The sequence below is a fragment of the Ascaphus truei genome, chromosome 7, assembly GCF_040206685.1.
Source record: "Ascaphus truei isolate aAscTru1 chromosome 7, aAscTru1.hap1, whole genome shotgun sequence".
NCBI classification, from domain to species: Eukaryota; Metazoa; Chordata; class Amphibia; order Anura; family Ascaphidae; genus Ascaphus; species Ascaphus truei.
Window position 1 is genome coordinate 24,887,122 of NC_134489.1, and position 22,254 is coordinate 24,909,375.

At 44.4% G+C, this 22,254-nt stretch overlaps 1 protein-coding gene and 1 long non-coding RNA gene across 2 annotated transcripts in view; one reads left to right on the forward strand and one right to left on the reverse strand.

Annotated features, from left to right (window-relative positions):
* Window positions 1-6,043: 6,043 nt before the first annotated feature.
* Window positions 6,044-9,845, forward strand: LOC142498835 (uncharacterized). The gene is made up of 4 exons (XR_012802559.1): window positions 6,044-6,171; window positions 8,433-8,462; window positions 8,901-9,136; window positions 9,540-9,845. It is a non-coding gene; the product is annotated as an uncharacterized LOC142498835 (long non-coding RNA).
* A 218-nt stretch (window positions 9,846-10,063) lies between these two features.
* COL6A2 (collagen type VI alpha 2 chain) overlaps window positions 10,064-22,254 on the reverse strand; it is a 37,308-nt gene continuing 25,117 nt past the window's right edge. The window contains 12 exon segments of the mRNA XM_075607397.1: window positions 10,064-11,475; window positions 14,878-14,916; window positions 17,228-17,441; window positions 17,443-17,681; window positions 17,944-18,096; window positions 19,339-19,384; window positions 19,617-19,652; window positions 20,073-20,135; window positions 20,284-20,295; window positions 20,297-20,349; window positions 20,846-20,885; window positions 21,652-21,702. Coding sequence (XP_075463512.1) covers window positions 10,877-11,475; window positions 14,878-14,916; window positions 17,228-17,441; window positions 17,443-17,681; window positions 17,944-18,096; window positions 19,339-19,384; window positions 19,617-19,652; window positions 20,073-20,135; window positions 20,284-20,295; window positions 20,297-20,349; window positions 20,846-20,885; window positions 21,652-21,702 — 1,545 coding nt within the window. The 3' untranslated portion in view covers window positions 10,064-10,876.

Sequence of the window (22,254 nt, forward strand, 5' to 3'; positions counted from 1 at the left end):
TGTGTACTTAGAATTTTTGAGTTCCCTAACATACAACATACTATGTTTCTGCAGTAATGCGTGAGGATAAATAGATTAAATGAGTACATAAAAATCATATGTTGTGTAGTGATATCAGTATCATAATGTACATAACTATCATGAGATGACCATTCACAATGGTTATCATGAAGGTGGTCATATTGCAAAAAGTGTTGTTTTTGGTAGAGGATATGTGTGGTACATTAATCGAAGATGTGGCACACCTGAATGTGGCTGTGACTCAACAAGCCAACACATGCAGTGTGTGATAATGTGTCTTTCATAGTAGTTCAACTATAGATATGAGTGAACTAATGTGTGACGTACGCTTTGATAAGTAATGAGTTGTTGGGGCATTTAGTAGCTAGAGTTAAGCTTTCAAATGAGTGTGATTAACTTCAGTTGTGCTATTCAGGTTGTAAGAAAGGTATTCCCTTCCCCAAAAAGCCTAATCAGCCACACCTTTCAATGACTTGAAACAGGTGCAAATGGTGTGAACTAAGTTGACCGTGAAATGAGGCTGTAATTAGTGTGTGTGCTGAACCCCACCCCCTCTGTTGAAGTGTATGCTGTGATGAGATATTAATTGCAGCTGCTTTAACACAATGGTAGATGAGCTAAGTAGTCATCTGCAGTGTTTAAGTTATGAAAACAATGACATAACATATGCTACGTGTGCCTCATTATGCTGTCTGTATATGACATAAAGCAAAAATGGACCTTTTCATAAGCAACTATAGATGTGTTAGTGCCAGTGATGTTTGTAGGCCGTTACATGCAATTTCTTTGATGCATGCTTAAAATAGGCAGTAATGTCATGTTTGTCGGAGTAAAATCAATAAAATACACAATAACATGATACATATTTCTGTTCTGTACCTGTAGCTACTAATAATTTCTCATGAACATGTGTTACACGTGTACTACCCTGTTGTTCCCCATCTTCGCCCACCATCAATTGCTTCCACTGCAGCTATGCATTTTGGGAATTCACATGTAAATGAGCACGCAATGGCACGTGCTATATTAGTTACTGCTTTTAGTAGGACTACTACATATATGTCTATTTTGAGATATATATATACAGAATCAGACATATACATATATAGATGCAGGTATGCTTATATTGTGAAGACAGTATAAAAAGCAGTGTAACTATGCAAAATAACTGTAAGCAACGACACGCCTAGTACAGTAATATTTATCACCTGCTGGAAATTGTGACGGATAAATTCCAATGTCACGGTCACCAGCCAAGCCTTCCACGACGACGGTAAGTAATTTTGGCCGAAGCAGCTCCTCCAATGGAGTCAATATGAGACGTTGTGGTGTGGGCCCACCTCCAGTGCCAGTAGCATGCACGCGTTGGTGTTGTATTTTCTTTTTCAATTTGGACCTAATATCATCAAATCTTTTCCGACAATGATACTTGTCCCTGACACTATTCCCACAGGCATTGACACCAATGACTATTGTGTCCCACATTTCTTTTTTGCTTGCTGCACTTGTCCGCCCTTGAAAAACATATAAAAGATATGAGGTAAATTCATAATAATATAAGCACCAGTTTCCTACACTGCTAGCTGTTCCAAGAGATAGCAAACATGCTGTTTTATGTGTAATATGTGCAGCACATGAGCATTCACTACTAAACCTATACATGTAAGCAAGGTTGCATTCATATTGTATGCAGTTCTGGCAAATTGACCGCCTGTGTTTATTTGTCCTTGTAAGGCATGATAAAAAGCTGTGTTTCCACACTAATGAACATAGAAAGATATTGTGTACCCATATTTGCATATGAACAAAACTCAGATGACCTAGGATCACATGTATTTGAATAATAAATGTAAAGTTACACTTACCTACTAAATGTCCATATATACTGTCATAGTGCTCCAGAATGCCAGTGACAAGAGCCCTATTTTCCTGGTCATTGAAGCGAGGATTACGTGGCTTCTCCACACGTTTTTTCCGAGCAGGTTTAGGGTCAGAGCTTGGCTGGTGCTGACTGGACTCTCCTTCTTCCAATGGAAGAGCCTCCAAAAGCTGGCCACCAGCAAGCACGCCACCACCAGACACCCCATCAGCAACTGCGCCACCAGCAGCACTCCCAGCACCAGCACTCCCACTCCTAGCACCAGCACTCACACTCCTAGCACCAGCACTCACACTCCTAGCACCAGCACTCACACTCCTAGCACCAGCACTCCCAGCACCAGCACTCCCACTCACAGCAACAGCACTCCCACTCCCAACAACAGCACTCCCACTCCCAACAACAGCACTCCCACTCCCAGCAACACCACTCGGTGCACCAGCAACATCACTCCCCTGAACAGAACGTTCACTCCGACGCGTACTCGCACGAGTAGCACTCCCACTCCCACCAGCATCACTCTTCCCACGCTTTGCGGGCATACTTCCAGCACTCACAAAAAACAGACAAGAAATGTACAGGCAATCACACGACCCACTTCCACATATAAAACAAGACAAAGATGTCAACAAAACAACAAAGGACAAAGCTCACCCAATACACAACAAGTCTCTCAGTCAATATGCAAATGTTCAATCGTCCAGCTCTGTGCGTCTCTCTCTCTCTCTCACTCCCAACAACACAGAGAATGATTAGCAGTACACGTTGCCTTTAAATATGGCGCGCAATCAAAAACATGCTTGTTTCGCCTGATTCAGCAAGATTTGTGATTGTGCAACCTAACAGCACCCCGCCACGCACGCCGATACACCTGTGTGTGATCGGCTCATCATCGTGAGAGTGGGCGGATTTGTTTTCGGGTTGATTTTGAATGTATTCGGCACTTACTGCATACGGAGAGGGAAAAACGCCAATAACATGACTAATCGATAAGCTTGCCGATTTCACATAATCGTCGCTTACTGCATGAGGCCCATGGTCTTGATATTTCTGTTGAGCTCATTTTTGTCAAGGCAGTTTCATTTGTTACTGTTAATTTATCACCATGTTTGAATTATTACGTTATGTTTATTTTGTCATTATGGTTAAAATCGATTATTCCTATTTAAAACATATTTAGGAATGTTTTTATATTTATCACTATGGAACATATGATTCTATAGATGCATTGTTTTTGTTATGATGCATTAATACACATTATATATAATGCTTTACATGAAGCGCTATGTACATTTATGGCGCTATATAAAGACATACAATACATGATGATGTGCGTTATCATTGTATTGTGTATATCTGATCTATTAAGATATAAATAGTTGATATTCGATACTTGTTGTGTTTTGAATTTCCATACTTTTGACATTTAGGATGTTCTGCAATTTTATAGTCCCAATTTTCAGTATCCCCGGGAACTCTATTTAGGTTAACATCTCATTATCACTAAATAAATATATGTATTAATGTGTATATGTGCATTTTCTATAAATGGTAAATGTATGCATTTATGTGTAATGTCTTTAGTAAGGGTACATGGTGCTGTGGAGCAATATACATGTTTAGATTTATTCAAGACATGTGTAGCTGCTATTTGACACTTGTTACATACTTGGAATTGCAACATATACACTGTTCTCCAGAACCATATTATTTAGAAAATATTTTACCAGGAAGTAATACATTGAGAGTTACCTCTCGTTTTCAAGTATGTCCTGGGCACAGAGTAAAACAAATAATACATCGTTACAAGTACAGTTACGTAAATGAACAAGGTATACATTATATACAGGACATTGCGATCAATATATATCTAATATATATATTGCGATATAGATCAATGCCGCAGATACAATCTATCTACAATTTCAATTAAACGTATGCATATGTTCACCTATATATATTTATACAGTACTCTCAACATTACAGATATTTACTAACATTGCATGAACTATAACTAATTGTAATTCATAGATATTTAGTCTGGTGTTTAACTAATTAGTTTATCTGATATACAGGCTCTGATTTAGAATCCACCTATACCTGCATTGTACGTGTTTTAATCAAACATGATTGCCAATTATATCCACCTGTGTCTATACTGTATGTGTGTATATATATACATTTGTGATATTTGTGTTCATTACTCCTTGAGAAAACACCACTTAGGCGTGAAACACATGGGAGGTTTTTTCCTGGAGACCCCTGTCTTTTGTATGTTCAAATAAAGCCGTTTTATATACTTTTTCAACCAACCTAGGTGCCAATTGATTTTTGATGCTGTCTGTGTCGGTGCTCCGGATTTTCTCTCTTCACTGTATACTCTCTGCACACACCTGTACCAATCCCTACCCCAGAAGTCTGACCCTCTCACCTGCCCCCACTGAATACCTCTCACATTGTGCAATATACAGTATATACATATATTGCAAGAAAATCTCCTGTTTTGGGAGATAAATGACCAGGTTAAATAATGGGATTTAAAGCTAACAGGATGTGGTCATTTATGTTTATTTACACTAGTTTTCTTTCCCTTGAGGCCCTGTGCCCCCCCCCCCACCCGCCTTGTACCCCCCACTCCATCGACCCCACTTCTTCCTTCCTCTCAATAACGTTCTGTGGTCTATTAACCAGGCGCAGCGCTGTCCTGCAGAAGGGTCTGAAAGAGGTGCCTCTGGCTGAGAAGGTGAGCATGCTGTGGAGCCTCCTGTAGGAGCTTTCAGAATATGGGAACATTGCATGTAAATCTGACCTGCAGGTATCTGTCACATGGCCACGTTCCGTGTCCCTGTCATCTCTATCCAGCCCCTGCTAGAATATCTCCCTCTCTACCAGAGCCTCCCAATCCCTACCAGTACACAACCCCACCCCGGCTTTCTCTCAGAACACCTCAAGCATATTATCACTGGTTCTTTGCCTCCAAAATTGCGACCCCCTACACAAAATAACACTCTGCTGAGGTCCTCTTTTTTCTCTCCTCCCCTCTGTCTGTCTGCATCTCTACCCCCTTCCCCCATCTCTTCACTGATGTGTGTGTCCCCCTCGGGTGTCAGCAAAAACTTTAGAGACTGGAGTGTTTGGTGCTTATTTCAACATCCTGAACAACCTAAGAGACAAGAGACAAGATGAGAAGTTCAGGAGCCGGGTGAGGGGGCACAAGGGGCCTATCTATGAGACAGCAGGAGGTGGGGGAAGCATGGTGGGTAGAATACATGGTGACGTCAGAGTGGAGCGAAGGGTCGTTTGGGTGGTAGAGTACAGGGCAATGTTTCTTGGGTCAGTTGGCAGAGTTGAATTGGGTTGGATGTGGAGTGGTCGGTACCTGGGGGCTGTCTGGGTGGGGGCTGTTGGTGCCAGCTGTGGTGGGGTTTAAATGGTTGGGAGGGGTCGGTGTTGGGAAGGGAGGGATTAGATCTGGAGGGGGGTTTGGAGGTTCTCAAATTTCCTAATTTTTTCTTTTCCCTTACAGACTCAGTAGAAGGCAAAGAGCTGTGCGCAGGGTGCTGCAAAGATACGCAGTGTTAAGGAAGAGCGGGAGAAGCTCATCTGTGTATGGCAAGGAAATGAGGTCTGAATGTTCATGAATAATCCTCAAAATGGGATCACAAGCATTTTCCTGCTCTCTAAGCTCATATTATGGTGCTCTCTGTACTCTGTTTTTGATGTCGCAGGGTCTTAGGCTAACTGCTTGAATTGTCACAATTACTATGATAATTTATTTGTGAAGCACCAACATATGCTGCAGCAAGGTACAAGGTGGGTACAGAGTGACATACATTTTCATAAACAGAAGTAAGGACAAACAGATACAACAGGTAACGAGGACCCTGCGTGTGAGAATTTACAATCTAGAGGTGTCACACATTCGTGTGGAAGTCCCCTGAAAAACAGGGAGCCACTTTGTTTTGCAGCAGGTGACCTGTCACCCAGTGTCAGATGCTCCTTTCTCTGCAGCAAGAGGGTGACTGACTCATAAAAAATAATAATGACATGAAATGCAGGTGAAAGGCTCAGAGCCTGTGTCCCCCCCTCTCCTCCCCCGGTTATGAGCTTCTGCCCATCATCCCTTCTCCAGAATCTGTGCTACCTGCCCATCGCCCCCCCCCCCTGTGTTCTGGTGACACACCCTCACACAGTCTCTCTGTACGCTATAAAGAGGTGAGCTCTTTCTGAGGCAGTCAGAGGGAACATCAGCTCCTGGACTTCAGTGTGAGGTGTGTATACAGAATCCGTCCAGCGTATACTTGCATATGTTTAGAAAGCAATGTGTCTACTCATAGGTTCTGCTTTTTATTATTCGTATACTAGCCGAAACCCCTGAAAAACATAGGAGTTTAAACAAATGATGTATTTTAGCATCATATGATAGTAACCTGACGTTACATTTTGATCTGTTTCTTGTCTTATCTCTTTGTTTGATAGATTCATGTTCTCTATGTTGTTGATGTCTATTTATATCAGCGTCGCATATTTATTTGCTCCATTGTTTCTTGTTGCCTATTGTGCCTATGTCTACCAGCTTCGAGTCTCCTATTCCTTCATTCTGCAGTGGCATGCTGCCTTGTTCATCCCTCTCAGGTGATGATAGGTCCATAAGGGACCTGAAACGTTGTCTTTCCACTGTTCTTGACTGTCCTATTAAATGGAGAATTGCATTATGCACTTGTGAGTAGAGCGCTACTCTGTATGTTTGTCCTAGAGGAGACCTATATACGGTACTTTAAAGAAATTGTTTGTTAATAGTGCAGTTCCTGCCTCCATGCACTAACTGCATCTGACGGGCGGCCTCTCCTCAGAGGGCTGTCGGACACATTACTGAACGCTGCATGCTCCTTTAACACTTCCAAGCATAGCGCAACAACAGTAACACTCAGTAGGTAGACAAGGTATTACTTTTTCGTATTGTGGTTACTTTGTGTGCTCTGAGGCTTAACCACTTACCTGCCTCACATGCCGTAAATTGAAGTGGGTCATAACTTCAGCGGTCAGCCATCGATGTCCACTCACAGATACACCCGGACAAATAGAACTCTCAGAACGCTGTGTTCTTGGCAGGAATTGGTGCATCTTGCACACATTGCAATATTATTTATACTTACCTTGAGACATTGTATTGGACACTGCTGTTAACTGATATCATTCTTGCCACTTCCCTAAACACCTTTTATGACTTTGTAGGCAAGAGACATGAGCTAGAACAGGGGTGCGCAAACTGGGGGGGGGGGGGGGGGGGGCGCAATATTTTGTAGGGCGTGGCACAGAGTCAAACAGGGTGGTGATAGAGGTAGGCAGGGGAGATGATGGTATGCGGCGGCATGACTAGGGGTGTCACCCTAGTAACATGTGGGGTTACCATGGCAGCAGAATAGCTACTTAAACGAGTGTACGTTACATACACCTATCAGACATTTACTCCTGAGGAAGTGGCCGGAGCGCTCATGACATGCATAGGGTGCACTGCAGAGGAGCAAGTTTGAGTGTGAGTAGAGGGCGATGCGACTGTGATGTAAGCATGGAGCGACTCCCACCACTGAATGGAAGGTGGACCAACTGACAACAAGGTTGATAAGAGCTGAAACACTGCCTTCCGTGGTACGAGTCACTGTCCCTCTGGCTTCCAGATAGCATTCGGATTAGGCTGAAAGGACATCTATTCCTTCACATGCTTCTTTTTAATAAAGAAGATTGTGAATTGGCATTTCTTAACTTTTTTTAATTCCATGTGAATAAATCTTTTATATCGCCATAAAAGTGTTTTGCGCTCTTATCTCCCCTGCAATCCAAGTACAGGATACACAAGAAAGGAAGAGTAGAGGCTCCACAGATTTTATAAATGCAATAATTTATGACGAAGGCTGCTGTGACAGCCGAAACGTTGGACACTTAATTTGGCTTCAATATATGTTTGCATTTATAAAATCCGTGCAGTCTCTACTCTTCCTCTCTTGTGTTTCCTTTAAAATGGACCAGATTTCTTTAAAACTCCTTTGATGCAGGAGTAGGCCCCATTATGTTTCATAATGAAGTATACTCATTTCGTGGTGGGGTGGTATCACAGGTTTTATTGAGACTGGCAGCTGTAGATAGTGAATGCAAAACCAGATCCTGATCATATTTTTTTCTCTAAAATTCTAGTTGCTAATATATCGGCTTGTATTTTAAAACCACAATCCCTTTATTCATTCGTTTTGGAAAGTTGTTGCTGTCGGCCTCCAAATACCCATCTCAGTCTACTTTTCTCTGAAGAGTTCTAGATTTAAAAACTCTAATCTCTTTGTCATGAGTAGGGCTAAATCGAAGCCTTCAATAGTTAGCCCCAGGTGTTCTAAAAATAAAGATAAGCATTCTTCTCCTCCTTCCCAAATAAAAATTATATCATCAATGAAGAGAAGATTTCTATAGTAGGGGAAAATTTAGTCCCCATATACACATTTTCCCCTGTCATTAATTAGTTTATTTTGCTTTTTTGTTTTAGAACTCTCCATCATGTGGAACTCAAACCAAGGTGAGTACAGACTGCATCAGGAGTATTGCAGAGTCTTCTCCCTCAAGACCTGTGTCCCATACACACTGCCCCTCCCTCACCACAGGACCTCTCACACACACTGCCCTCTTCTCCCCAGGACTTGTGTCTCAAACTGTCCCCTCTCAGGACTTTTGTCACACACACAGCCCTCTCCCACAGGACCTGTTTCACCACACACTTCCTCCAGGAGCTGTTATACACACATATCCTCCCCCCCCCCCTCAAGACCTGTGGCACACACAATGTCCCCTCCCAGGACCTGTATCACACGTACTGTACCCGCTCAGGACCTTTGTCACACACTGCCCTCCCCACCATGCTTCCCTCTGGACCCATGCACACTGCCCCCCTCGGGGGCATATATCCAGATTTCCCTTCTGTACCTTAGGGTCACATTTACAATGTTTTGTGTTTCAGGAAACCACTGTGGGCAGCCACCTAGACCCCCAGTATGTGTTCCCCAACCCGGGTGCTACCCTGTTCCATGCCCTCCTGGCACCCAACCCTACCCTGCTTATCCGTGTCCACCCCCTCCCCACTGCCCACCTGCCCACCATGGGCATCATGGGCATCATGGACATCACCATCCCGGCCCTCAACATGGCTGCCACCCCCACGGTGGGCATCACGGAAAGCATCATTAGCATGTAAAGGTGTGTGATCACTTGTGGACATATCACACATGATTTCACACAAATATATCTCAGACATCACACACATGCAAAGGATACTGTATCTCACACATTATATATCACATACGTTACACACACATTTTGTATAACACACGTGTCATACATGTCATATATCACACCTATATGTTGTATCACGCACACACTTGTCATATCCCACAAATATGTGCCATGTATTAAACTCATAAATGCAATCTCACACGCATACGTTATCACATACATACAAGTTTCATGTACTGCTGTAAAGCGTTATGTACACAGATGGTGCTATATAAATCTAAACATACATGTACTACACACATACACTTCATATATAACACACGTGTGTAATATATCACACAAACACTGACTTTCTCCTCTCTTGCAGCATGGGTGCGGTTCCAGTAGCTCAGACTGAGAGCAGAATATCCCCCTCCATCCTCAACAGATACCCCCCATGAACCGGCACTGTCACTTCCCTATACATCCTGACCCCTAAATGATCCCCATAAAAATTAACTGATACCCCTCTTACTGCCCTGCTAGTTGTCCCACCTCACTAACACTCCTCCCTATCTCTCTAATACACCTCCCCGAGCTTCCTAATTCCCATTTCTCATCTCCCTAATACCCCTCCCCATCTCCCTAATACACCACAATTGACGAATAAAGGTCACATGGCTGTAACTAGAAAGATTCCTTGTGTTTCACTTATCCCTGTGTGAATGAAATCCCAATATAACATCTGCCTCTCCCCCCCCACCTCCCCAAAAAATCTCCATGGACCCTAAAATAATTCTCCCTCAGATGTACAGTAACCCAATAACAGTATCATCGTATGTGTGTTATTGTGTGTGTCAGTTAAGAGTCATTATGTGTGTGGTTCTCTTGTGTTGAAAACAGGACACAATGTGACAGGAGGAGATTTTATTGTCATTACAGCAGGGTGTCACCCCGTCCCCCCTCAGTCCCAGGAGCGCAGTGGGTGTCAGGTCATTGTCACCACACTGTCATTGCTGGGACCCCCTCATTCCAATGTCCAAATGACAATAAGTCCTCCTAGTGACCTCCTCCCCCCGTCCTTCCCTCGCCACAGGATTGAGGTGCAGGACACCATGTCATGTGAACTGCATATAGCACCATGTGAGGGACACTGACCACGTGGCAATGACCCTGACCGTGTGAGTGTGACACTATGTAAGGATGTGCTGATATGGCCGGTATGTGTCACACGCTCTCGGATTTATCCATTCGTTAGAAAACTAAAACAACAAAGATTGAAAAATGTGTTCTGTATAACTGTTTGTCTGTATACCTGTCTGTGTAAATATCTATATGTGCATGCTTGTAGATCTGTGTGTGTTAATACCTGTGTATGTATGTGACTGTATATTCGTGTGTAAGCTTGTAAGTGTAACAATGTGTTACTTTGGTTCTGAAACTAAACAAAAAGATACAACTTACAGATATAAAAAAGTGTGGAATATTGGACCGTGTGTCAGTCTGTCTGTCCGTCAGTCTGTGTGTGCGTCAGTCTGTCTGTGTGTGCGTCAGTCTGTCTGTGTGTGCGTCAGTCTGTCTGTGTGCATCAGTCTGTCTGTGTGTGCGTCAGTCTGTCTGGGTGTGCGTCAGTCTGTCTGGGTGTGTGTCAGTCAGTCTGTGTGTCGGTCAGTCTGTGTGTCGGTCAGTCTGTGTGTCGGTCAGCCCTTGTCTCTCTGTCTGTCTCTAGCACACCCAGCGTATGAATCTGTCCATGAAAGCGCTCTCGCTCAGCTTGGCGTAGTTGGTCTCTCTGAAGATGGCCGACCTCTCGCCCAGGCTGAGCTGCTTCAGAACCTCCATGTCGAGGTCGGGTCCCACGGACACCACAGTTGGGACAACGTTATTCTTCCTCATGGCACTGACAGCCTCCTCCAGTCCCGCGTGGCCGGTCACCCCGTCAGTGATGAAGATGAAGGCGGTCTCTGCGTAGAGCCGCGCTTTGCGGGTTGGGTTCTTTAAGATGGTGTTGACTGCGAAGATGATGGCGGAGCCGATGTTGGAGGAGGAGTCGTAGTAAGTGAGACGTCCGAGTCCCTGGGAAATCTCTGTCAGGTTAAAGGTGAGCGGGAATGACAGCGCCTGCTCATTCTGCCCCCCGTACTGCAGCAGCGCCACACGGGCGTTGGATGGGTCATCGTCTCTCCTTGCTAGCGACAGCCGCCGTGACACCTCCTCCACAAAGCCTGCCGCACGCTGGAAGTTCTGCTTTCCGATCCGCTCCGACCCGTCCAGGAGGAAGACGACGTCCACGGGGCGCTGCGTACACTGTGCGACTGCCAGCTCTGTGGGCGAGAGGTGTGTGTGTGTTCGCATGTGTATTTATATTTAAATATAAATATATATTCATACACACACTTATATAATCCATGTATAGCGCGCACACACACACACACACACACACACACACACACACACACACACACACACACACACACACACACACACACACACACACACACACACACACACACACACACACACACACACACACACACACACACACACAGTATGTACAGTGATGTCACACACTGAAACTCTTTGTCCTCTGTCTGAGGTTATGTTTAGGGTCCGGCAGAATTCGATAAATAAGAAATAAGAAAAGTTGAGCTCCTAACGGATTTTCCAAGTGCTGTGTGATTTTTTTTAACCAATGTTTCGGTCCCAGCGTAACGGACCTCTCTCTAAAATTCGATACTTCCCAATAAAAATGTGCACATCATGTAACTTCTCTCTAAGTCCTCGTACTACCCAAATCACAAGGGGGCACACGGGCAAAACTAGGGCAAAGCTCCTCGATACATTGATGTATGTATGTGTGTGTGTGTATATAGATATGTGTAATATATATATATATTACATAGCTTTAAATAAATAAATATATACACATATTTATACATATGCACACATCACTGCACATCTGAAAGCTTTGGGGGTAACGTATCTAAAGAATAGAACCCAAGATGCAGAGTGAAGAGTGACTGATAGCGGGGACAGACAGCAGGACACAGACACAGGGAACACTTCATGTTATCTGTGACTGAGGGAGACTCAGGAGGGGAGGAACATTGAGGCAGACACAAAGAGGGGGTGAGAAGACACAGCTCAGGACACAAACACCCAGAGAGGGTCAGGGACAGAGACATAGGACAGCAGCTCATGTCATCGAGACGGATGGTAGCCATGCACAGGGGACACAGGGATAAATAAAACTATCTAACCAGAGAGTCGTTAATGTCATTAAAACGGTTTAATTGCAAAAGCATCACTTCAAGTGATTCCCCAGAGCAAGATTTATAAGGACGGTTACTGGGAAGTGTATTATAAGAGCACAATATTTAGATAAATTAATACTTTTATACAGAACCAGCCAGTATTGCATCTCACCAATCCTACAATCCTATTCACGTAGAGTACAATAAGTTAAAAGTAACGTTAAGACAATTAACCAAATATATATTTATTAAAACAGTGAAATCATTTCTATCCCTCTGCTTGGTCTGCTTCGTGCAATAATGACTCCGTTTTGCACCTGTGGTTGTGCAAGGATCTGATAGGTTCGCCCTGCTCCCTTTCACACCCCCCCCTAATCCTGTAACAGGGAGATCTGGCCTCAGTGCAATGTGGGGGGGCCCTCCCTACGGGTCTAGCAGATCCCCACCACTGACTCTGCCTCCCCCATAATGTCCGTGTGAACCATCCTAAAGGCATCAATAAAGAGCTCAGTCCAATTCTGCCTCTCTTCTCCACTGGAGAACTTAGCTCTCTCAGCCGTATACACCATCATAGCGACCAGCTGGGGGTAGTCTGGGGATTCGGGGATTTCCTTCCGGGACTCAAGGAAGTCATTGATCTGGAGGATGCTTTTAGGGAAGGAGATTTCCTCCCCCTCTTCATTGAGGTTGTAATTAACGAGAAATTCGGGATTAGGTCTCTCCCCACCTGCAAGTGAGCGTCAGAAGGAGAGAGTCAGGGCTCTCTCAGTGCGTCCCTAACATGTGAGGGTGGGACGTTTTGCACTAGCCAGATGAGCCCTTTATTGGGGTCTGTGGGGTCTGACACATCTCTCTCCTTGTATACTATGCAATACCGCTATATAAAAAGGAAGCAGTGTCTGTTTGGGAATGGGCACATCTTTCCGCTGCCGTCACACCTTGGTGTCACAATAAGATGCTCGGGCCTGCTCCTCCAAGGCTCCCAGAATTCACTGGGATGAGTGTCAGAAAACAAGGAATGGATGGAAATGTCTCTGTGATACTGAGACGCAGTATTAATATTCTATTCACGTTCATAGTGACACCTTGTGATTGTATATGAGCATGAAACAAAGTTAAACAGTGTCTGTAATTACTGTGTGTTTTAGCAAAAAAAAAAAAAAGACACAACTCCATGGAGTTAAACCTTTGTTAAATTTGAACTAGGTGATTGCCTCATTTTAAATTTCTAATTACAGTATAATTACATTTATTCAGAGGAAGCATACAAAAAACCACAGAGCAACATTTGATAATCATGTCTCAAAAGAGAAGCAAATCCTTCCCAAAAATAGCATCAGATCTCCCCTGATCATCAATGCTAATGACTCATATGTCCCTTAAGCAATAACCTGCCTATATATTACCCTGATCAATTAGTTGTCTCCCTAACCAATACTCTGCTTGTTTTATCTTGACCAATCAGATATCACCTCACCAATCACATCTACACTGATCATTGCTCTGCATATACATTATTGTGATTATGCAGATGTCTCCTGATCAATAATCCACCTGTTTTATTCTGATCAACCAGATCTATCCCTGGATCAATACTCTTGCTCAGTTTTACATGCTCAGCCTATTCATGTATACTGTACCTTTCCTTTCGTAACCGTACCTGCTGTATCTGCCATCACAGTCTCTTACTGTACAGAAAGGTGAGGGATGTAATACCCTGAGGCCTCTGTGTGTGCATTGTAAGGTAACACAGGCACAGACACATACAGGCACTGATAAACAGACATACTTAGACATACAGGGGGGTATTTATTGACCCTATAGAAAGATGTGCCCATTCCCAAACAGACACTGATTGCTTCCTTTTTATATTGCACTATCCCCAGGTGATTTAACAACGCAGCCTGTGCCTGCTGCCTTTCCTTATCGCTAAGTTAGCGGCAATCAGCGCTGAGGGGGTGTGGCGGGGATTTAAATAAGGCAACAAAAGACATGCTTGTGGGCGTTACTACATCTCGTCTTTAGCGGCATCTGCCTAAATTCACTTATCACCCCCTCTTGCCCCCCTCACACACACAGAGACACACCTGGACGGATTAGTCCACCGGGGAAATGCACAGCCCTGGTGAACCCCCCCTGGCAGACTGCCAAAAGGGAAGAGATGTTTTCCCAGGAGAGCTGTCCTGCTGGGCCTGTCATGGAAGGAGACCTTTAGGGTCGGCCGGGTCTCCGTCCTCTGCCGTGTTCCAATCCTTTACCACCCTGACAGGCTCCAACTGGGCATGCTTGACAACCGCTGGGCCATCTTCCTAGTTGAGCTGGCCCTACAATCTGATTACCGGTTGGCCCTAGATTGAGTCTGACACTGGAATCCTTTTAGATTGTTAGCTCTGCAGGGCAGGCTCAGCCTTTCGCTGTATTGGTGCTGTGTGTGTCTGTATGCAGTGGGAGTAAGAATTTGAAATATATTACCTGTCTGACACGGCAGGTCCGGACACACAACCTGAGGGTCTGCAATAATCAGAGAGAGATCTGGGGTTAGAGCTAGATATCAAGGGTCATGGCAGGGGTCCCACAGGTCAAAACAAAGGTCAGAGGGGAGGTCAGGAAATATGATACCAGCCACAGATCAGCATATATTCTGCTGCTGCATTGGCTGTGCATATATATATATATATATATATTTATTTAACATGGTCCTCTATAAGCTTAAGCTTGCTGCATTTCACAGCTTTGAGCACAGCCTGGGTTAAGATGCATGGTCAGTAAACCCACCCACAGACAGCTGTTTCGACCTTAATGGGTCTCCTCAGTAAAGGGGACCATGTTAAATGGTTTTGAAGCAAAAGGTGGCACTGTGTGCTCGTTTGCATGTCATTTCCCAGAATCCCTTGCTGCAGTGGAAGGGCTGTGTTCTGGGTGATACTGGTGAAAGGCGGGGTTGCAGACCCGTCTAAGACATACAAATGAGCATACAGTAATATTTCCATTTGCTATACATACTGTATATATCTATATATCTATATATATATATATCTATATATATATATATATCTATATAGATATATATATATATGTATAATATATATACAGGGTGGATTGAAAATGAATATTAATGAGGAGAAGCTCAGAATGTGGAGGGTGACAATTGGGATTCAAAACTGTGGGAGAGTGGGAGAGTGGGAGAGTGGGAGAGTGGGAGAGTGGGAGAGTGGGAGAGAGGGAGAGTGGGAGAGTGGAAGAGTGGAAGAGAGGGAGAGAGGGAGAGTGGGAGAGTGGAAGAGAGGGAGAGAGAGATAAACTGAAAGACTAAGAGACAGGCAGAAAGAGAGACTAAGAGACAGTGACTGTCTTGTTATATGACTGTCTAATGATAGAATTTGTAAATGAAGTGTCAATGTTAGTGTTAGGGATATAAAAAGTTTCCCTTGATATGGATAGATAGATGATGTATACACAGTGATAGATAGATAGATAGATGGATGCTGTAGATAGATAGATACTGTAGATACATAGATAGATAGATAGATAGATAGATAGATAGATAGATAGATAGATAGATAGATAGATAGATAGATAGATGTATACATAGTAATAGATAGATAGATAGATAGATAGATGTATACATAGTAATAGATAGGTAGATAGATAGATAGATAGATAGATAGATAGATAGATAGATAGATAGATAGATAGATAGATAGATGTATACATAGTAATAGATAGATAATGTAGATAGATAGATAGATAGATAGATAGATAGATAGATAGATAGATAGATGTATACATAGTAATAGATAGATAGATAGATAGATAGATAGATAGATAGATAGATACATAGTAATAGATAGATAATGTAGATAGATAGATAGATAGATAGATAGATAGATAGATAGATAGATGTATACATAGTAATAGATAGATAGATAGATAGATAGATAGATAGATAGATAGATAGATAGATAGATAGATAGATAGATAGATAGATAGATAGATGTATACATAGTGGTAGATAGATAGATAGATAGATAGATAGATAGATAGATGTATACATAGTAATAGATAGATAATGTAGATAGATAGATAGATAGATAGATAGATAGATAGATAGATAGATAGATAGATGTATACATAGTAATAGATAGATAGATAGATAGATAGATAGATAGATAGATAGATAGATAGATAGATGTATACATAGTAATAGATAGATAATGTAGATAGATAGATAGATAGATAGATAGATAGATAGATAGATAGATAGATAGATGTATACATAGTAATAGATAGATAATGTAGATAGATAGATAGGATAGATAGTTAGATAGCAGTTCAGAAACAAGGCACTCACATATGTGTAGATAGAGATGGTATATAGGGTGTCAGCAAAGCAGCCATCTGATTTGGAAAAACAGGACAGGCACTCCAAGATCCAAAGGTAACATTTATTCCCCAATGTTTTGGCTCCCAATGGAGCCTTTACCAAGAGCACCTTGGGGAGCCAAAACTTTGAGGAATAAATTTCACCTTTGGATCTTGGAGTGCCTGCCCAGTTTTGCCATAAATATATATATATATATACTGATAGTCCTGACATACATCACAGGTATATACATTGCCATATATCTCCCAGCAGTTGTTACCACCCCCATGTCACAAGCCGTAGATGGTACCAGGGCAAAGCAGGAGATTCCGACTCCAGTGGCCTGTGGTTGGTACCTGGGCACAGCAGGAGATCACCTCCTCCGACTTGTTGCTGGTAACTGGGCACAGCCGTATATCCCCCTCCCCCCTTCTCCCTCCAGTGGCACGTGACTGGTACCTGGACACAGCAGCTCCTCCATGTTGTCTATGAATTCATCGGCCACAAGTTCAGAGAAGAGTTTCATTTTCTGGACCCGTTGCTGGTTGTTGCAGGCGATGGACGTCAGCGTCTCATCCTCTTCCTGTTTGTTGAACATGTCTCCAATGCCAATGGCATTGACAGTGACGTCTCCCCCGCACAGTGCCTGCAGACGGTCATCGGGGTCGCGGGGGGTCATGCCGTCCATCAGTGATGACCACTGCGAACACCTTGGCCTTGTCACGCCGTGTCTCCTTGATCAGCGTGTTGTAGGCAAACTGCAGAGCGGACGGTGTCCACGTGCCTCCTGCGATCCACTCCAGGCGTCTCACGGCCTCCTTGAAGCTGGACAGGGAGTCGATGCGAGGGTCGTCCAGCTGGATGGCCTCAAACGTGCCCTCGTGGCTGTACTGTACCACGCCAACCCGAGCGCCTGGGGGGACAGAGTGTTAGTGTATCTAACATGCCCTCATGGGCACTTTTTTATGTCATAACTCCAACAATGAGCGATGGCTCCCAGTCTGTTCTGTGTGTGTATGTTGTGTTTATTTTTGTGTTGGTTTTTATTTTGTAACTGTGTCCTATTTTGGTTGTTTAGCGATGGTGCCCAGTCTTTTCTGTGTGTGTTTATATTATTATTATATAATATGTGCATTGTATTATTCTGTTATTGTGTTGAGTTGTGTATGTTGTACCTGTATTCGATTTGGGGTCTTTAGCGATGGCTCCCAGTCTGCTCACCACGTTGATGACAAAGTTTTTCTCCAGGGAGAAATTTGTGTATCCAATGCTCTCGGAACTGTCAATGATGAAGACGATGTCCAGAGCCCCACAGCGCTTCTCACAGTCTGCGTGAGGGAGAGAGATAGTGTGAGAAAGCGAGAGAGTGAGGAGGGAAAGCGAGAGAGTGAGGAGGGAAAGTGAGAGAGGGAGGGAGAGAGAGTGAGGAGGGAAAGTGATAGAGTGAGGAGGGAAAGCGAGAGAGGGAGGGAGGCAGAGAGAGTGAGGAGGGAAAGCGAGAGAGTGAGGAGGGAAAGCGAGAATGTGAGGAGGGAGAGAGAGTGAGGGAGGGAGAGTGAGGAGGGAGGGAGGGAGAGAGAGTGAGGAGGGCGAGAGAGTGAGAGTGCGTGAGTGAGAGTGTGGAAAAGAGAGAGTGGGAGACGTTGTGTGAATGAGAGAGCCACACAGAGCTTTTCACAGTTCGTTAGAGTGCGAGAGAGCATAAAAAAGAGAGCGAGAGAGAGTGAGTGTGTGAGAGAGAGGGGGATATTGAAAGCATGGAAACGAGAGACTGTGTGTTAGTGAATCTGGGCCTAAGTCTGTGAGAAGCACATACACCTTACAGTATCTCTCCCTCTTTCACCACACTCTCTCTTCTCCTCTTTCACTCTCTCCCATTTCACTCTCTCCCACAAAAGCCCTATTGATAAATATGTTGATCTCACCATAATAAATGATTGTTCACTAGTAATGTAAGACGAGTGTGCAGCTTCCTTGTGCACTATCTACAGTCTAAAGACGATGTCTTCCGTTCCCCTCACATCTACATAGCATAGGTTCCCTGACCTATATGTATGTGCTACAAACAAACACAAACAGAGCCCAGTGCTACATCCAATGGCAAAAATACACAGTGAAACACCTATATATCTCTTGAATAAAAGGGTCATTTAGTTTAACACTTTGGCCAAAGCATTGTAAGCCTGTGAGCCCCTCCAACGCATGACCATAATTCACAGCATAGATTCCCTGACCTGTATGTATGTGTGTATATATATAAAAATTATAATAAATTAATTTTTATATATATATATATATATATATATATATAAAACAGTGTTCGACAAACCTATACATTTGCTCGCCCCGGGCGAGTGGATTTAACCCCCGGGCGAGTAAATATTGGCCCAAGCAGCACACGTTTGGTACTAGGTGGCGAGTAGATTTTTTGGTGATTTGTCAACCACTGTGTGTGTGTGTATATATATATATATATATATATATATATATATATATATATATATATATATATATAGTGTATGTGTATAGATAGATATGTGTGTGTGTGCGTCGATGAGTCTGTCACTCACCGCAGCAGCCACAGGTTTCTCTGATATATGTCATCACGTCACAGTCCTGGAAAAGAAACATACACAGCATGTCACATGTGTCCTATCACATGTCAGTGTCATGTCCTGTCACATCAGTGGGGTTAGAAGTTAGAACAGGGGTGCGCTCACTGGGGGGTTGCCATGGTAACGCAATGTCACATGACGTCGGGACGTCATATGGTGCCGGAGAAAAGGTAGGGGAGGGGGGGGGGGGGGAGAGCAGACAGGGGTGGGCACCCCTGAGTTAGAACACTCACCGTCAGGCCAGGGTCACCCTGGGGACCGATGTCACCCTAAAAACAGAATGAGACAAATGTCACAAGCACAGAAGAACAGAGACGGTGAGAGAGGGAGAGAGAGAGAAAAATAGAAAGAGAGATACAGAGAGGGAGAGAGGGAGAGAGAGAGGGAGAGAGAGATAGAGAGGGAGAGAGTGAGAGGGAGGGAGATAGAGAGGGAGAGAGAGGGAGGGAGATAGGGAGGGAGAGAGGGAGGGAGAGAGAGAGGGAGAGAGAGAGGGAGAGAGAGAGGGAGAGAGGGAGGGAGATAGAGAGGGAGATAGGGAGGGAGAGAGAGAGAGGGAGAGAGAGAGAGGGAGGGAGATAGAGAGGGAGAGAGAGGAGGGAGATAGAGAGGGAGAGAGAGGGAGGGAGATAGGGTGCGTGCATTGTAATAGAGTTTTGGGAGGGGTTTGCAGGTTCTTTTCACTGTACCGAAATGCCAGGATCTCCCTGTGACCCTCGGGGACCCGACTCTCCTCCTGGACCAGGGTCACCCTGCAGGAAAGGAAAGTGTCATCCTATGCCTGACATACAGTGTCAGCCACCACCCACATCACACGGGATACAGTACTCCCAGCGCATGTCACACACAAGGTGCTCCCTGCACACGTCACACACGTGTTACACAGGGTGTGATACTCACAGGGTCTCCTTTCACTCGCCTTTGATCCAGGTGTAGCTTTGGAGCCAAAGTCCCCCCCCGTCCTCCCTAAGGGAAAAGCAAGAGATAAGCGCGCAAGTAGGGAGGTTACATCACTACCTGTGTGTTATACACAGAGCGACATCATACTCTCTGTGTATTATGTGTTTCTGTATAGCAAACTCTCTGTGGGATACGATGAGGCCTCTCAGTGTTATACAATATAATATATACATTATATAATAATATACATTTGACGTATTATGGATTCTTGTTTTGTGTCTCAGGTTCTCTCTTGTCTTTTCACGGATCAAATAGGGGCTGAGGTTTTACAGGAAAAGAAGCGGGTGAGGTGGGCGAGGTCGGGTGAGGTGGGGCGAGGTGGGGCGAGGTGGGGCGAGGTGGGGCCAGGTGGTTATCTGCCATCCAATTCTATGTTTCCTCTTCTGCTCCTCTCTCAGACAGTTTGAGACATTCATTTTCATGTGAATGTTTTTCTCTCCTCTGATCGGCTGACAGGTCCTTGTGTACATTTGTAAACATGCTCAGTGTCTGTGGGAGTCACTCACCTGTGGCCCTGGGGGGCCCTTCTCTCCCTTATCCCCCTGGAACAACAGAGGGAGAAAAGTCAGTTACCAAAAGCAATGAGGAATCCTGTTAGTGTAGGCCCCAACCAGAGAAGTAATTACACTGGCGACACACTTTATTCGAGCTTGGCTAGTCCCACGAATTCGGGTATACCCGGGTGTATTGAGGTTGTGACTGTTTTCTGCCCGAGTGCATTGAGGTATTTCCAGGCAGGGATTGAAGCATTTTATTCCCGCGGCTGCAATACTGCACAGTATATATATATATACTGCATTACAATTCATGAATTTATGCCATCTGGTAGACACGCGAAGCATTGCAGCCTATTAAATCCTAATCATTATCATTTAACAGATCAGTCGCACCATCAGCCAGGCATGAACCCAGGCTGGGAAGGCAAATGCAACGGGGCTTGTCAGAGGTGAGGAGCGGCGCATTCCAGGTATCTGCCAGGTACATACCGGGTATTTGCTCGAATAAAGTGTGTCGGTGCAGTATGCACAGCCTAGCGCAACTAGCACAACAGGGGTAACTACAACTACCCCACACCTGCCCCTGCTCAGTGTTGACTACATGAACCCTGCCCAAATAAACCCTACTCCTGCTCAGGGGTGACTATAACGACCCCACACCTGCTCCTGGATGGAGGTTAGATTTGTATACATGTATCCTGACATATCACAGACTATACTCCCCCAACATGTGACTCCTTAGAACACCCGCCCAAACATGTGACCCAACAGAATGCCCCTACATAATGTGGGATCGAGTAAATATACTCACCGAGGTGCCACGAGGTCCAGGATAACTGATTCCAGGTCTCCCCCTGTCTCCCTGCAGCAGAAAACCAACATATCACAAACCATCCCACAGCATCCCACAGCATCCCCACAGCATCCCACAGCATCCCACAGCATCCCACAGCATCCCACAGCATAACACAGCATAATACAGCATCCCACAGCATCCCACAGCATCCCTCAGATCCCACAGCATAATACAGCATAATACAGCATCCCACAGCATCCCTCAGATCCCACAGCATCCCTCAGATCCCACAGCATCCCTCAGATCCCACAGCATCCCACAGCATAATACAGCATCCCACAACATCCCTCAGATCTCACAGCATCCCTCAGATCCCACAGCATCCACATAATCCCACAGATCCCACAGCATCTCACATCATCCCACAGATCCCACAGCATCCCACATCATCCCACAGATCCCACAGCATCCCACAGATCTCACATCATCCCACATCATCCCACAGATCCCACATCATCCCTCAGATCCCACAGCACCCACAGATCCCACAGAATTCACAGATCCCTCAGATCTCACAGCATCCCACAGTATTCACAGCATTCCACAGCATCCACAGAT